Source organism: Perognathus longimembris, chromosome 6, assembly GCF_023159225.1.
Source record: "Perognathus longimembris pacificus isolate PPM17 chromosome 6, ASM2315922v1, whole genome shotgun sequence".
NCBI lineage: Eukaryota > Metazoa > Chordata > Mammalia > Rodentia > Heteromyidae > Perognathus > Perognathus longimembris.
The window spans coordinates 34,305,873-34,322,664 of NC_063166.1; the positions used below are offsets into that span (position 1 = coordinate 34,305,873).

General features: G+C 41.4%; 1 protein-coding gene across 1 annotated transcript in view; it reads right to left on the bottom strand.

Annotated features, from left to right (window-relative positions):
- The window catches only part of Cdyl (chromodomain Y like), a 141,092-nt gene extending 124,917 nt beyond the window's left edge, over positions 1-16,175 (bottom strand). Inside the window, exon 1 of the mRNA XM_048348530.1 lies at positions 15,698-16,175. Coding sequence (XP_048204487.1) covers positions 15,698-15,721 — 24 coding nt within the window. The 5' untranslated portion in view covers positions 15,722-16,175. The remainder of the gene's footprint in view (positions 1-15,697) is intronic.
- Positions 16,176-16,792: the final 617 nt, after the last annotated feature.

Consider the following 16,792-nt stretch of genomic DNA (forward strand, 5'->3'; position numbering starts at 1 on the left):
AAGCTATTTGGTGTTACTGCTTCAAGTGAAAAGGTTAAACTACAATGATATTTTGAGAGAGCATATTCACAGAACTTGCAGAATATTATTAATTTTTCTTCTTTAGTATTGTTTAATCTCTTATTACGCCTAATTTATATGTCAGTTCACATGTGTTAGTAAGCATTCCATTCCTATAGTAATATAACTGAGTAATCAGCTTACACAGAGAAAAAGGTTACTGTGATTTGAAGTTTTACAAGTTTCAGAACATGACTGACTAGCTCCCTTGCTTTAGGACTAGAGTGGCACCATCATAGCAGGGCATGTAACAGAAAAGACAAAAAGAGGAAGAAGAAACCAGGATTTCACTATCCCTTGAAGGACATGCCCCCAGTGATCTGAAGACCTCCCACTAGGCCCCGCCCCTAATCAAATAAAAGGCTCCTCCAAATAAAATATCACCAAACTAGTTTATAAGCCTTCAAGATATGGATCTTTGGGTACCGTACACAGCCAAATTATAGCAGTACAAATAGGAAAAGGCACAGTACAGAGACGATTTGGATATTATCCAGTTTCTCTCACCCACTAGGGATCTCAGAACATGCTTCTGGGGGTAAGAGGAGGCTACTGTAAGCTGCAAAGCAAAACAGATCGTATTATACTTGAACACTCTTCAAATATACACATCCCTTTCCAACCTTAGAAAGGGAGATAACCACTTACTCTTGCTGTGAATTTAAAAAAGCATACCAGAGGGAAGCAGACAGAGGTCTAGGATAGTTCATGCTGGAGTACTGGTAATACTTAGCCCACATGCTAAGGTCTAACAAAAGGAGAAAATTTCCCTGTAGACTACAGATTTAAGAAACAAAACAAAAACACAAAGTAAACAAAAAACAGCTAGGTGATAAAAGTCATTCTCCTGTTTTGCAGGCCCAGGTTCTACAAGGTAATTAGCAAAGAAAGGCAGAGTCAGTGTCAAGAGCCAGAACTGACAGGGGCATGAAAACCAAAGTACCAAAGCTGGATATGTGAAACAACAACAAACCTACTCAGAAGGGACAGATATGAAGGATGGACACTTTCATGTTCATCAACTTCTCCATCACTGTAACAAAATACCTGAAGTAACTTACAAGAAGGAAAAGCTTTCAGGTTTCAGTGCACAGCTCTTGTTTTTTGGGCATAGGGCAAGCTAGCATATCACAGAAGGAGCACATGATGGATTAAAACTGCTCACCTAATGGCAGCCAGGAAGCACAGAGAAAGAGAGGGGTCTTGAGCCCCCCCCCCCCAACTTCTTCAAAGGCATTTTCCTAATAACCTAATTTCCTTCCATAAGGCCACTCTTCCTCAAAGTTCTACCACCTTCCAATAATGTCAAATGTTGGGGATCAAGCTTTCAAAACATAGACCTTTTGGGAGAAGGGTTACTTAAAAGGGAAATCTGTTGTAGCTTCAAATACAGGGAGATATTTGAAGTAGACACACCTCATTCCAACAGGGACTATTAAGCAGATCACATGGCTGACTCCAAATGGCAGCACCATTACTCTTACAAGGAAGCAGCAGGCTGAGCTGAGATAAACATCCAGTGTATCTCTGAACATCCAGCAATAAGATGACTTTAGGCAGAAAACTAGTATATCTTCAAACTTTATTAAGAAAACAATTACCGAGGGCTGGGAATATAGCCTAGTGGTAAAGTGCTCGCCTCGTATACATGAAGCCCCGGGGTCGATTCCTCAGCACCACATATATAAAAAAAAGCCAGAAGTGGTGCTGTGGCTCGTGGTAGAGTGCTAGCCTTGAGCAAAAAGAAGCCAGGGACAGTGCTCAGGCCCTGAGTTCAAGCCCCAGGACTGGCAAAAAAAAAAAAAAACCCACAAGAAAAAAAGAAAAGAAAGAAAACAATTACTGAAACAAGATTTTTAAAGTCCTAAGTCTTCTCATTTTCATGTCACCAAATCAGCTGATACTTCCTTTACTTAGCATTCTTCTGAAAGATAAGTTATGCTTCTGAAGCCCAGCATGCATGCAAAGTAGATCACAGATTCCAGAAAGACACTAACTCATGGCTCATCATCCTGGAACACCAAACCGACAACGGATATGGGAAAAAGACTTCGTACTGTACTGTCAAACTCTCCCCCAAAAAGTCTATACAGTGCATTATTAGCACACACAAATATTAGGACACAAACACAAGCAGGCTTGTAGAGGCAGCAGTGTAATCCACAACTCCCACCTCCATCTTCTCGTGATGCAATTAAGATAACTTGGGTGGAACTATAAAACTCACACCATGAACAGTCCATGCCAAAAGTGAAAAGCATTCATGGTAAATGTTAACCAAACATCACTTGTGGCTAATTTCATGAACCAACTTATTAACACGGGTTCATCATCCTTGGGCAGATGCCTGTTCTCTATCAAATACCCTTACAATGCTAAGAAAGCCAGGTAAGCCCAAGCTTACAATGTCCTAAAATAAAGATAAACAGTCTCAGAGCTGACCTATGTGCATGGAAAATGACATTCCTTTTCTAAACTAAGAATTTTTTTTATCCTAGTTCTCTTATGAGCTCAATAGCTTGTTTTACCAGATTAGTTACATGCTAAATTAAGAAATGCTTCTGTGTGCAACTAAGTGATGCCCTGAAATGTTAAAACGGTGAAAATGGCCCATTTTAACCAAAGAATATTCATGACCTGCAATCAAAATTGCTGTTTTATCTGACAAATGGCAGGAAAGTGTCATCCTCTAGAAAACCACACACAAAAGAAACTATTAAAAATGGAAATCAGACACAGGTATAGGTACTTCCTAAACACATTCAAGCTGATTTCTCCACCTTCTTCAACACCTTCATGTGTTAGCTGACATCTTTTCCCCATACACACTTTTCACCAATAGAAGCATAAAAATACATTCATGTTTTTGAAATACAAAATCCACTTCAAAATTAACACCCCAAATTCTTTCTAGGAAAAAAATTTCCTCCCTCAAATTTAGAGTTTCAATTTGCCTCCATGTAGCCAGATCCTAAACACACAATTCGCATATATAATGTACACATGAGTTCTATATAACTTAACTCTAGTCATTAATATTTTTACTTTAGGAAAAATCTCAACAATTATTGACTATGCACCACATTCATGTCCTCAGATTAAGATACACCAAAAGCACAAAACCACTCCAGAAGTGTATAACTATCACATCATAAGGAAATGATGTGTAAGCATGTGAAAATTATAGTATAAAGCAAAAGGTAAATCTAAATGGGAAGATTTTTTTACTCGTTAACTCTGGAAGGGTCCTTTGGATTTTTGTCTTTGCTTTTCTACTAGACAGGGGAGAAAACCCAGGGACTCAGTCATGCTAGGCAAGTCATTTACCACTGGGCCTAAGTCCCAGTCTTTCTGATGGGTTCTTTTTGAATGAGGACAGACACAGGCTAGTAAACTGGGGCCCTTCCAAACCTGCTGAAGAAATGGCAATTGACAGGTGTAGAGAATGGATGTAGAGGTAGACAAGGAAAGACAAACCCAGACCAACTGAACAGGCCAACCTCAGGCCAATCTCAGAAAGTTGTATGTTTGTATCTATGTATATGTACATATCTATGTTTCTATATCAAAACAAGCCAAACGTTTTTGCTTCTGAAGCAACTGGTATATAGCTACTATATCTGTTTTCATGATCAGGCTCCATGAAATCTAGTTTATGCTTTCATATGCAGTTTCAGTATCACTAGGTAAATCTCAATATTAGCTCAAATCCTCGATCCTATTCATAATATCACAAATCCAAATCAATGTAGCATGTTCAGATTCTGGCAACAAACCAATGGAAAATAAATAAAGACTAAACAACAGCAAAGGAGGCTGTCAAGGGCTTTCCCACCACAAATAACTAGATCTTCAATACAATATAATACGTATTTCATTTGGCTCCCTAAAGAGAAACCCAAGTACCTCCATAACTCCATGCAATACAACCATGATGAATAAGTTATGAAAGTAGAAAAACATCAAAAACTAATATTGAAAAGTGAGTAGATTTGGTGGGTAGCGAGATGAAAATAGAAATAAAAAATACTAACTGTTGTAATTTAAAACTCAATGGGTGAATTAAGTAGATTAAAGATAGCTCATTTGCTAGAAGCCAGAGTCAAGGAAATATCTATGATGCAACTTACACAAGAAAATAAAACTGGAGGAGTAGCCTGAGTGGTAGAACACTAGTGAGTAGAAAAAAGCTAAGCAAGAGTGAGATATGGGGCTGGGGGTATGGCCTAGTGGCAAGAGAGCTTGCCTCATATACATGAGGCCCTGGGTTCGATTCCCCAACACCACATATACAGAAAACGGCCAGAAGTGGCGCTGTGGCTCAAGTGGCAGAGTGCTAGCCTTGAGCAAAAGGAAGCCAGGGACAGTGCTCAGGCCCTGAGTCCAAGGCCCAGGACTGGCCAAAAAAAAAAAAAAAGAGTGAGATACCCTGAGTTCAAACTCTGGTACTGGCACCAAAAGAAAGAGGGGTGGAGAGGACAGAAGAGACAGAGAAAGAAAACAAGAGGAAAAAGGCCAATGATGACTTACATGGATGCACAAAAAAGGAATTTTAAAATTAAATAAATTTTATAAATTAATTAATAAATTTTGAAATTTAAAAGCTAAGGAGATGAAAATGAGAAGAGATACAGAAGTCAGAATGGGAAGATGCAAACCATACCTACTTAGAATTCCAGAAAGGAAGTTCAGTCACAGGGCCTATAATCTCACCATTAAGGAGGGAAGCCTGGCCTATACAGCAACACCCTATCTCAAGAACAACCAGAAAAAAAGAAAGAAAAAGGAACATAAATAAAAGCAGTATTTGAAGACAGAATGATCAAGAGCTTTTTAGCCCTGAACAAGCAGAAAACCACAAAATAAATATATGCTGAGTTTATTCATAAAAACAAAGTCACACAAAACACAATAGAGCAAAACTACAGAACACCATTGTTAAAGATACAAATCTCCAGAGACAGAAGATACATCTCCTATAAAGTAACCAAACCTACTATAACCACAGGCTTTCCAGAAGACAGGATCTTAGTATCTGCAAATACTGAAAGAAAACCAATTGTAAAAGAAAATAACTGATTAAATGGTTTCCTGTGAAATATAATTAATTCTACTACTCAAAAGGGTGAAACCTGGAGACTTTTTCCATTAAAGGAAAGGCTAAAGAATATATCAAAAAGAAAAGAAAAAAAGTTATGAAATTATAATGTTCTATTTTGTCATGTCATCAAACACTGGACAATAACAGCATGCTAAGAGGGATGTATCAAGGGTAAAGAATTCTAAAGTCTTGCCAGGTGATAGTGGGTCATGCCTATAATCCTAATAACTCAGGAAGGAGGCTGAGATCTGAGAATCGGTTAAAGGCAGCCCGGGCAGCATAGTCAGTGAGATTCTTATCTCCAATAAAATACTCCCACAAAAAAGCCAGAAGTGGAACTGTGGCTCATATGGTAGCACACTGGCCTTGAGTCAGGGACAGTTCTCAGTTCAAGCCCAAGAACAACACAAAAAGGGGAGGAAAAAAGTAATAATAGCCACTAAAGTCCCTGTATTGTCCAAAACAATTTAAATCCTGATAAACTTTACTTTTCTACATATGCTTAATTGAAGAACCATCACCCTAAGACTGGAAATCAGCAGACTCTCACACTCAACTGACATTTTAATATGGTTTTATTATAGACTATCTGCAGTAGAAATGAGTTTGACAAAAATAATGCGCAAGCACTGAAGAACAGAGAAAGTTAAGTCTCCTTCAGGGGTCTCAACAGCAGCCTGGTATTTGCTTAGAGTCCCAGATCTCTCTATCAATCAGATGAAAAATGCTGATCCTCTTCCCCAAAAATGCTCGTCTACTTGTATGAATGTCCATACAAATGGAAAGCTATTTCCCAAACTCCCTGGAGAACATAGGCCCCACAACTTCAACTATTTTTAAAAGCTGAAGAGAATTAGGTTGTATGGAATACTGTAAAGTTTGAAGTTCTCTCCATCCTAGAGTAGAAGCCACGTGAGAGAAGATGAGAAGGAAAGTGTAAAAGACAACATAAAGTATTTTTGGAAAAAGAGAACTTTGAAGGGTCAGGAATGGAATCATTCCTGTAAGTGCCTTTTCTACTACTAATGCAATCCAACAATTACGTAACTACTGCAGTATTTTGAACGGCAGTAAATAACTAGAAAACCATTGCTAGCTTTAAAGCACTTAAAATCAGGTAGACAAATATGCTACACAATGAAGATAGAAAAAGAAATCTTAATAAGCTTTAGCTAAGTTTCTTATGGTTCTTAATATTCCATTTCTGGAATGACTCAGTTACCAACAATGGTCAAGAACCTGCAAAGGGAAATCTGATCCACTGTGACCTCCTCCACTGTTACCTCCTCCTCTGGTAGGCAAATCCCCACATCTCCCACTTCCACCTACAGAGTAATACCCTTAAAAGAAAAAAAAAAGGGTAATCTTTAAGTTCCTAAATGTGCCAGCATTACAAAAAAAAGTTTACTAGACACAGATTCTTGTCTCAATCCAAATACTGAAAATAACAGTCTCATGAATTGGGTCTAAGAATATGTACTTTAAACAGAACCTGAGATGATATTCTTTCACTGATGGGCATAAGCTATTAATTCGAAACTACTACTTCTCTCTGATCATACAAAATAACATTTATTGAAATGAACTCCAGAAATGGAGTGATAAAGGGTGAACAAATGCAGCAGTGGTACTCTGTAGACATTATGTTGAAAATGAACTATAGAATTTGTGGGTGGGAAAAACTGAAATGGAAGGGGTGACACTGCCCATTAAAAAAAGATACTCATTACCTGACTTAAGAACTGGCAACCCATTTGTACATCACCTTTATAATAATAATAAAATTACTTAAAAAGCCACTCTGACTTACAAAAAAAAAAAGAATCATTTTGAGATGGGGGTGTGGCCTTTGTCCATCACAGACATTCAAAGCTATGAATCAGAACACTACAAACGACATGTTACCTACATTCCAAGAAAATACACCCCACAGTTAAAAATCACTGAAGAGCATGAGGGGAAAGTCAATGATTCTTAGATATTTCAACAAAAGAACTAGACTTTGTGACATATATAGGAGCTGAACAAAATCTACTCTAAGATATAGCACATGAATAACTCTTTAGGCAAGGGAACATGTTCTCAGAAATTCACAAGATTAAAAAACATTAAAACAGTCTATATATTTTCAATGGACACATACACATTTGACTGAACTGCTTCAAAATAACTTTTTTCTTCTTATATTGGTCATAATCACCAAGTGGTTACTTGACCACTAGATATATTAAGGTTCTCTTGATCTCCCTGGTGATATAACCCATTTACTGGATATTCTGAAATCCCAATTCATAATGAAAGAAAACAGGGCTGGTTTCAAAGTGTGAGAGCTGCCAACTTTTCTCTCTTTAAGGGAGGAACAATCACTCAACAACTGAGCACAAACTATAAATTACAACTACAAATTACTGTCATATGCTAGTATCTTATAAGTTTTACAATTCTTCAGTTATCCAGTAGTAAGTTCAAGAGAGACAGTCACTCAATAAGTCACATAGCCATTAAGCAGAAAAGGGGAGGCACCCAGAACTGTAGTTAGAATGGAAAGAAGGCCTCTAATTGAATTACTCCACTCTACCACCTCTACATGCTCTCAATTCTAAGGTAAATTTTGGTTCTTCAACAGATCATAACAGAATCATCTTAAAGAGGTAAACGAGTGGCTCATGCTTCTGCTCAACAAAGCTGAGGACCTGCAACTGAATGCCCCAGAGCAGGGGATCTTTACATAAACAATGTGACTGAAATGATGCCTAGTAAGAGATGCAAAATATGAAATGACACCAATTGTGTCATTTAAAAATTCAAGATATGTGAGGTACAAGAGTTTAAATGCATAATTATGTTTTGTGATCAGAATCCCATTGTCAATAGCTGAAAATAGTATATTAACTACATGCTTTAACTTCAAAATGCTTTTCACAAGACTCTAGGTAATCACAAAGCAAAACCTTGAAATACACAAAAATAAGGAATCAAAACACATTTGCATAAGCCTGCCTTAGTGCAGATTTATTACATACACATGGTTTTGACCAAGTGCAATCAAGTTAATTAATTTAAGAGAAACTTCAAAAACAAAAACTTACAATTCTCAGTGCATGCATTACTGAACTCAGTGGATGCAGACAAGCTCTCAGTCAGTCCCATTATCGTCAAATGGGTTTAAAATGTGTTTCCCCTGTCCTGTATTTTTAAAAATTTGCCTCCCAAAGCACAAGGTAAATGTGAATGTGCTTAGTTGACGTGAAGTAAAAATTCTAGATTTGTTGATTTATTTAGTGGAAGTTGGATGGCATTATGGGAACAAGTGAATCAATCAGAAGTACAGCAGTGACAGCTGAAAATTCATAGGTTTTCCTCAATGGCGGTACCTTGGAGCAGTGAGAAAGGCTTCTTTTCTATCAAAGTAGATTGCTTCCCTTCTATCAATCTGTGAGAATGGTTTTTCTGAGAAGTTTCTGCTTTGGCCAGGTGGCTTTCTTTTGGCCTTTGTTAATTACTTTTTAGTTATAGCCTTTTCCTGCTGAACTGTAATTAAGATATCCTGTTACAGGCTCCTTAAATTTTAGTTACTTCCTCTTAATTAAGTCATATCCTTTTGCAGATTGTGAACCTGAGCCCAGCCAATCTGAGCAGAGGGCAAGAGCCTGCTGGATTAGGGAAAGAAGGGAGCAGCTTGCCTGCAGTGTGCTTGCTTGCCAGATTTTTGGCTAAAGGCACACCTTTCTGCAGAAGCAAACTGCCTTGCAAAGTTCTAGAGTTTGTATCCTTATTCTTATGTGATACCCCAACATCTTGAGCCATTTCTAACAGAGCCATACAACCATGATGCTAAGGATCTACTATAATAAAAAAAAAAACACCCACAATGATAATTAGGTGAAAGAACATACAAAATAACTTTAAAACAACTATTAGAATGTACCTATCAATAATTATCTTGAATAAGTAGATTATATTCTTCAATCAAAAGACTTAATAAAACAATTCAAGTACAGTTACTCTTCAACTTAGGATAAACCAATTTTAAGACCATCCTAAATCAAAATGGATTTAACATTTCCAACTCACCAAATAACAGAGCTCAACACCTCAGCAACTGTATTTGTAGATTGTTTCCCCTCAGGATTCTGTGGATGCCTAGAACTGTGTGCCACTGCCACCGCCCAGCACCAAAAGAGGATCAGACCACAGAACACTAGTCTAGCAAAGACTCAAAACTAAAGAACAGTTTCTACTGAGTGCAAGTATTTTTTGCATCATCATAAAATAAAAAACCCTTAAGTCAAATTATCATAGATAAGCACCTGTATATGCTACACACAAGAAACCCAACATTACTTGTGAGGACATATATAGTATGAACAAGAATATTCCCTGCAACTGGAAACCAAAAGAGAGTATGAGTAGTAGCTATACCTCCACCAGGTAAAGTAAACTTTAGCCAAGAACTGTAGAGACGGGGCTGGGGATATAGCCTAGCGGCAAGAGTGCCTGCCTCGGATACACGAGGCCCTAGGTTCGATTCCCCAGCACCACATATACAGAAAACGGCCAGAAGCGGCGCTGTGGCTCAAGTGGCAGAGTGCTAGCCTTGAGCGGGAAGAAGCCAGGGACAGTGCTCAGGCCCTGAGTCCAAGGCCCACGACTGGCAAAAAAAAAAAAAAAAAGAACTGTAGAGACAAAGAACAATACAGTTTTTAAGGGGTCTGTTCTAAAAAACAACAACAAAAAAAACACCTGTAAGAATATGAATGTATCCAGGAACAGAACACCTACATATATCTAAAACAACAAGTATTATTAATAAGCCCAAAAGGTCAGATCGACTGCTATACAGTATTAGTAAGAGACTTTAATACCCCTACTTTTAGCAATGGTCACATCATCCTAGCAGTGAATCAACAAACAGTGAGTTGAACTATCCTCTAGATCAAATGGACCTAAAAGACATGCATAGAACATTCCATTCAACAACAGCAGAATACATATACTTCTCAACTACACATAGAATATTCTTCATGATGGGCTAGTGATAGAATGAGCTATAAAACAAGTCTCAAGCCAGCTGTGATGGCCCATACCCATAATCACAGTAATTTAGGTGCTGAATTAGAAAGATCATAAATTCAAGATAAGCCTGAGTTACATTGCAAGACCATGCCTGAAAAACCCAAGGACTACAGACCCCAGGCACTGGTGGCTTACATCTGTAATCCTAGCTAAATAAATGGAAGGCAGAGATTAGAAAGATCATATAGTTCAAGGCCAGACAGGTCAAAAGAGTCTGAGAGACTCCGTGGTAAGGGTCTTGTCATCCCAGTGACAGCAGGATGCAGAAACAGGATTGTGATTCAGGCTCACCCAGGCAAAAACCAAGAGTCTGTCTCCAAAATAACCACAGAAAAAAAGGACTGAGGAGATGCTCAAGTAAGAATGCCTGCAAACCAAGTTGAAAGCCCAAGTATTACCAAAACCAATCAAAACAACAGCAACAATAAAAAGCTGAGCCAGGCATGATAGCTTAAGTCTATAATATTACGTACCTACTTATGATGTGGAGATCAGAAGTATCACAGTTTGCAATTCAGAGTCATTCAGGGCAAAAAAAAAAAATTGAAAGCCACTCTCTCAACCAATAAAATTAGAAGTGGTGGTGCACTCATGAAATACAAGGCCCTCAGACCCGGTGGGCCTGCAAGACCATACCCAAAAATTAACTAAAAGCAAAAAGGGCTTAGGTCATGTCTTTAAGCCTGTCATCCTACAGCAAAAATTGGGAGGATCAGATCTGGTTCAAGAGCAGCCCAGCCCTGGCAGAAAAATCTGTGGGACTCCATCTTAACAGGGTTCTGGAACCTGAACACAGTAGAGTGTACCTTTCATCCTGTGTTCCAGCAATGACAGAATGCCTAAGTAGGTGGATCATTATCCAGGTATACATCTAGAAGTAAGATCCTATCTCAAAACTAACCAGTCAAAACAAGGCTGCGGTGTGGCTAGCAAGCACAAGGCTCTGAGTTTAATTCCCAGTACAAGAAAAAATAATAATAAAAAAAGGCCACGTGCCAGTGGCTCAGGTCTGTAATCCTAGCTACTCAGGAGGCTGAGATCTAAGGATCACAGTTCAAAGCCAGCCCAAGTAGGAAAGTCTATGGGACTCTTATCTCCAATTAACTGCAAGAAAACTGGAAGTGGCGCTGTGGCTCAAGTGGTAGAGCACTAGCCTTGAGCTGAAGAGCTCTGGGAGAGTGCTCAGGCTCAACCTTCAATAGTTCAAGCCCCATAATCAACAAGGAGAAAGAGGAGGAAGAGGAAGAGGAGGAGGAGGAGGAGGAGGAGGAGGAGGAGGAGGAGGAGGAGGAGGAGGAGGAGGAGGAGGAGGAGGAGGAGGAGGAGGAGGAGGAAGAAGAGGAAGAGGAAGAAGAGGAAGAGGAAGAAGAGGAAGAGGAAGAAGAGGAGCAGGAGGAGGAGAAAGAGAAGAAACTACAACAGGGAAACCACAAGTAAATATACCTAGCAAACATAGATGCAAACTAACAGTTACAAACTAACTAGCAAAAACTCAATTCAACAGCAGCACATTACAGAGGATCATCTACCAGGGCCAGAAGAGATGCATCCAGAATGCAAGGAAGGTTCAATTTACACCAATAAATAAAACTGCATGGAAGTTCCTCAAAAAATTATGACACAACTACCATGTCATCCGTCAATCTCACTACCGAGCCTATAAATCCAAAGGAAACTAAATCAGTATGTTGAGAAGTTATCTGCACTACTTGTTTATTGTGAGAATCTTCACAATAGCCAAGATATGGGACCAGCCTTGAAGTCCATCAAAGGATGTAGAGAGGAAATGTGGTATGTATAAACAGAGTATTTTCAGCCATTACAAAGAAGAAATACTATCATTTGTGATAGATAATACAGATGAAACTGGAGATTATTTTATCAAGTGAAATGAGCCAGGCACAGAATGGCAAATATTGCATGACCTTGCTACATGACATCTAAAAAGCTGACCTCTCACAAGTCCAGTAGTAGTTACTAGGAGCTAAGTGATGGGGGGGATACACTGGGGAGATGTTGTGCAAAGGAGGAATAAATTCAAGAGACAATGGTGACCACAATTATGTGTTCTCACCACATAAATAACTATGTAAGGCAATATAGTCACCAAGATTTAACCAGTTTTCCATGGTATATATACTTCAAAACATTACATTGTCCAGAATACAACTTTGTCAACTTTTAAGTATAAATGTATTTTTTAATTTTTAAATAAAGGATATTTGATCTTTTTGAGAAAGCTATACACTTATCTGTATGATCAGTCAAAAAACTGGTTTCCCCTTATCCTAGCTGCTAGAGTAAATCTATTCCATCCTTCAACTAATGAAAATTCTTCCTATTTTATAAGACTGATGTTCCACCCACCTTTTCCAAGACCTGTTCTTTTACTTTTATTCACAAAGTATAGGTTCCATGTGTACTTACACATTTACTAAGGACCTGTCTCCATATACCAAGCTCCATGCTAAGTGCTGGAGATATTTATTTCCTTTTGAAGTTTAGCAGTTAGGAAATTCATTCAAGTTCATGAAGGTACTATAGCCCTGTTATCCCACCATGACATTTACTTAAAGAAGCAGGACTTTGCATTCCCTCTTGTTTAAGAAATCTCTAGATTCATGGAGCCTCAGGCTAAATATGAAACTAAGCCTGAAACCCTTTAACTTATGGGAAACTGAAGAAAATGTGGCAACTAATGTCCCTTGATCTGGCCACTTAAGTGTTCTCTCCAGCCCATCAGACTATAGTGTTCACTTACAGCTGCCTATCATTACACACATAAGACTGCCTTAATCAAAACAGTTCAACTCTCCAGAAACAAAATAGACCTCCAAGAGGCATTTTACATCAGTTACAATGCAATAATTATCACTTACTAAGTGCTTGTTTGGGGAATTGTAGGGGCATGCTTTATGTATTTCTCAGTTAAACTTCACAGCTCTAAGAGAGAAGCATTGATCCCAATTTCACAGATGAGAAACTGAGCTTTCAATGCTAATTTACCCAAGGTGATAGCTGGAATTCAATAACTAGTTGTTTGATTCTAAATTTAGGGCCTCAACTGCTATGCAAAACTTTCAAATGTGAAGCTAGGCACCCAGTGGTACATGCCTGTAAACCTAGCTACTCAAAGAGGCTGAGATGTGAGAATTTCACTTCAAAGCCAGCCCAGGCAGGTAAGTCCATGAAACTTTTATCTCCAATTAACCACCAGAAAACTAGAAGTAGAACTGTGGCTCAAAGTGGGTACAGAACTAACACTGAACAAAAGAGCTCAGGGACAGAGGACAGGCACTAAATTCAAGCCCCATAACTAACAAAACAAAACTAATGTGAATTTTCTTTTTTGTTTGTTGTTGCTTTTTGAGACAGGGTCTCACTATGTTAGGCCAGGGTGGCCTTGATTTCCCAATCTTCCTCAACCTCTCAAGTGCTGCTATTACATCGCTACTGAACATAACTACATTAAGCCTGGCTCAAATGTCAACTTTTAATTGTAACATAGTCAAAATGTTGCCTATAATTACAGAAATTTAAAAAAAAAAACAGCCTGAAAGACACTGGCCACTCATTGTATACTATACACATTCATCTCAATGACATTTCTTTGCTTCCTTTTTGCCCCCCAAATCTAAAGTAAAACTCAGATTCAAAGCTCAAGAGTAAAGGTGGGTACATCATTTCTTTCAATGTATTTATTTCTCCCTAACAGATGTTCCTTGAGGGCATGAACCATTCTTATACCTTTATGCTCTCTCTACACACAAATTTATTAAGTATATAGCTCAAGCTACTACAAAGAAGACAAAAAAGGTACTTATATATGATTTCTTCCAGGAAAATAGTGAGTAGAAAACTTAAAAGATAGAGATTAAACAGAAAAAAAAACTTAAAATTCAACTCAATCCATTAGTGATACGTTATCTCTAGGCTTATTTTTATGCATAGGATACAACTTATGTATAAGGTGCTACTCTTGTCCAAACATTAAGTGAGGCAGATTATGTATAATCACAAAAACAAATGCAAGATCAAGACTAAACTACTCAAAAGTGATTTAACGAAAAAGAAACCGACCCAGTCCCTTACCCTCAACTGCCCTTTGTCTGGTGTTCTGTACTTTCCAGATGCCTAACTTTACCAGGAAGACCAATCCTCTATTTTCTGGGCCTTCCCCACATAGACACTTTTTTTCTTGGAAGGAAAGCTTCTTGGGAACAAGATTTTTCCCCCTCCCTTTTACATACCCAAATGCCCAAACGAGAGTATCTTAATGTATGTACAATGGCTGTATGTATATTGTACATATAAAGTATGTATATATAATGGCTGCAACCAACAGACGATTTTCAGTGCCAACTAAGGCACACTGTCCACGCAACTATCAAAAGTAGCTTCCTGAAAACTTTCTGAGACACTTGTATTTTTTGAAAGCAACAATAAAAGTTACCAGAAGACTGTCATTGTTGTCAACAACGTTCCACTTGAAGCCAACAGCAATAATACACACACAGAAGACACTGTGAAAGATCACTTGGGGCCAACCAATAGGCTCTACTTGCTGGAGATGCTTACTTAAGTCCCTGAACGCCTAGATCCCCAAACACATCATAAAAACGAATCTGGAGTATATCCAAAACCGTTCAAGTCTCTTTAAAAAGATATATTCATAAATATGTGAAGTCAGAGAATCATTTCTGCAAAAAAACAGAAAGCCTTATACTCTTTCTGTACTCCCAGAAAGTCAACTTTGAAACAGTCAAAAAGTTATATCCAGACATACAAAATATGTCCAAAGATTCAAGTTAATAACTCTCAAAGTGGAAGCTGAAGTTGGCAGACCCATTGTCCCTAACTTTCCTTGCCTTGATTGTACCCTTGCTTGCTTCCAACGCTGCGGCGACGGTGTATCGGCGTTAAATTTAAATTTCCTGGCTCTGGCCACAATACTAACCTAATTAAAGCATGTGGTCAACGTTTAGCCTTTTCGGTGGGATATTTTGCATCCCTTTGGCTAAGCTGCAGTCAAGACAGTTGCACTGACCCTCCGGCCCTCCTCTTCCCGAACCCCTTAAGCAGCAGAATCGACTCCAGTGCTTTATTAAATGGAAAAGAAAACAACACCCCCCCCCCCCGCACCGCCCACAGACTCCGCCGGGCGCGAGCCGGGGCTGCGCTCCTCTCTGCCCCCGCCAACACCACTCGGTGCTCAGTCCGAGCAAGTCACTCGTGTCCGGGCTACTTCCCCGAACCACAACTCCAGCGGCCCCCGCCCGCCCGTCCCTCGAAGCAGCGTGGCCGGGCTCCCCTCACACATTTCCCGTCCAGCAAACTGCGGCCGCGGCGGGGGAGGGGCCGCGGCGGGCGGCGGATCGGGGCCGTCGGGCGGGCCGGGCGGGGAGGTTGGGTGGGCAGAGACCCGAGGGGGGCAGCCGGGGCTGGGGGGAGGGGAGGTACCTCGTACAGCTCCTCAGAAGCCATGGTGGGCGGCGGAGTTGCGGGCGGGCAGGCGCAGCGGGGTCGGGGCGCGGCGCCCGGCGGCCGACACTTTGTTTCAGTTGGGTCCCTGCGTGGCCTGCGCTTCCTGCTCCGCTCCCGGCGCCGGGCGCGGTGCACGGACGAGCCTCTCGCACTCCCCGGCCAGTGCGGGCCGCCGGCGGCGGCGAGGTTGTGCGCAGGAGCAGCTGCGCAACGCGCCCTGGGTGCCCCGCGCTCACTCCCCGGCGGGCCGACTGAGGCTCGGGCACGGGCTCATCGCGCCCGGCGGGCTGGGGCGGGCGCGGCAGCGGCACTGGCGGCGTCAAGGGATCCGCGGCTCCCCTCTCCGGTGAGGTGCAAAAAGCTTCCTACTTGCGACCAAAAAAAACCTGCCCCGGCTACTGAGCATGCCCAGTGCGACCGCCCGGCCCGATGGAGCCGCGCTCCCGCGCTCCGGGTTTTCGGGCCGCCCTCGCAGGAGGAGCGGGAGGAGCGGGAGGCGGCGGGGCGGGGCGCCCGAGGGGAGCACGGGCTCCGTTCCGGGCCTGGGCGCCAGTGGTGGGAGGCCGGGAGAGAGCCGGCAGGAAGGGGAGGAGCCGGAGCCAGAGTGGGCGTGTCCGTGGCGATCAGTGGGCGTGGCTAGATCGAAGTGGGCGGGGCATCTGCTTCCCTGAGTTCTGCACGCCAGGGTCGGCCCAACCTTGGCACCGCCCACCGGCCTGCCTAGACGTGGGCACTCGCTGCGTGGGAGAGGGTAGGACTTTGACCTCGACGACCCAGAGAAGGGCAGCCGTTCCCACTGAGGCACGTATAGGCGGGCCAGAAGTTAGCCAAGGGATCTGACAGGCTCCTCAGCCCACCTCCGAAGTCCCCGCCCCGACGGCAGCAGTCACACTCGCTTCACTGCGGGAGAGCCCCGTGGCCTACTCAGCGTTCAATGAGGGTGTGGGACCGACCAGCCCTCCGTGAACCCGCGGCGTGGCTAGGTGGAACCCCCGCTTCCTACCACATGCCCGCCGCCCCAGCAGCCGCCGCCAAGACCCGGAGCGCGGAGCACGCACCCCGCAGGGTAGC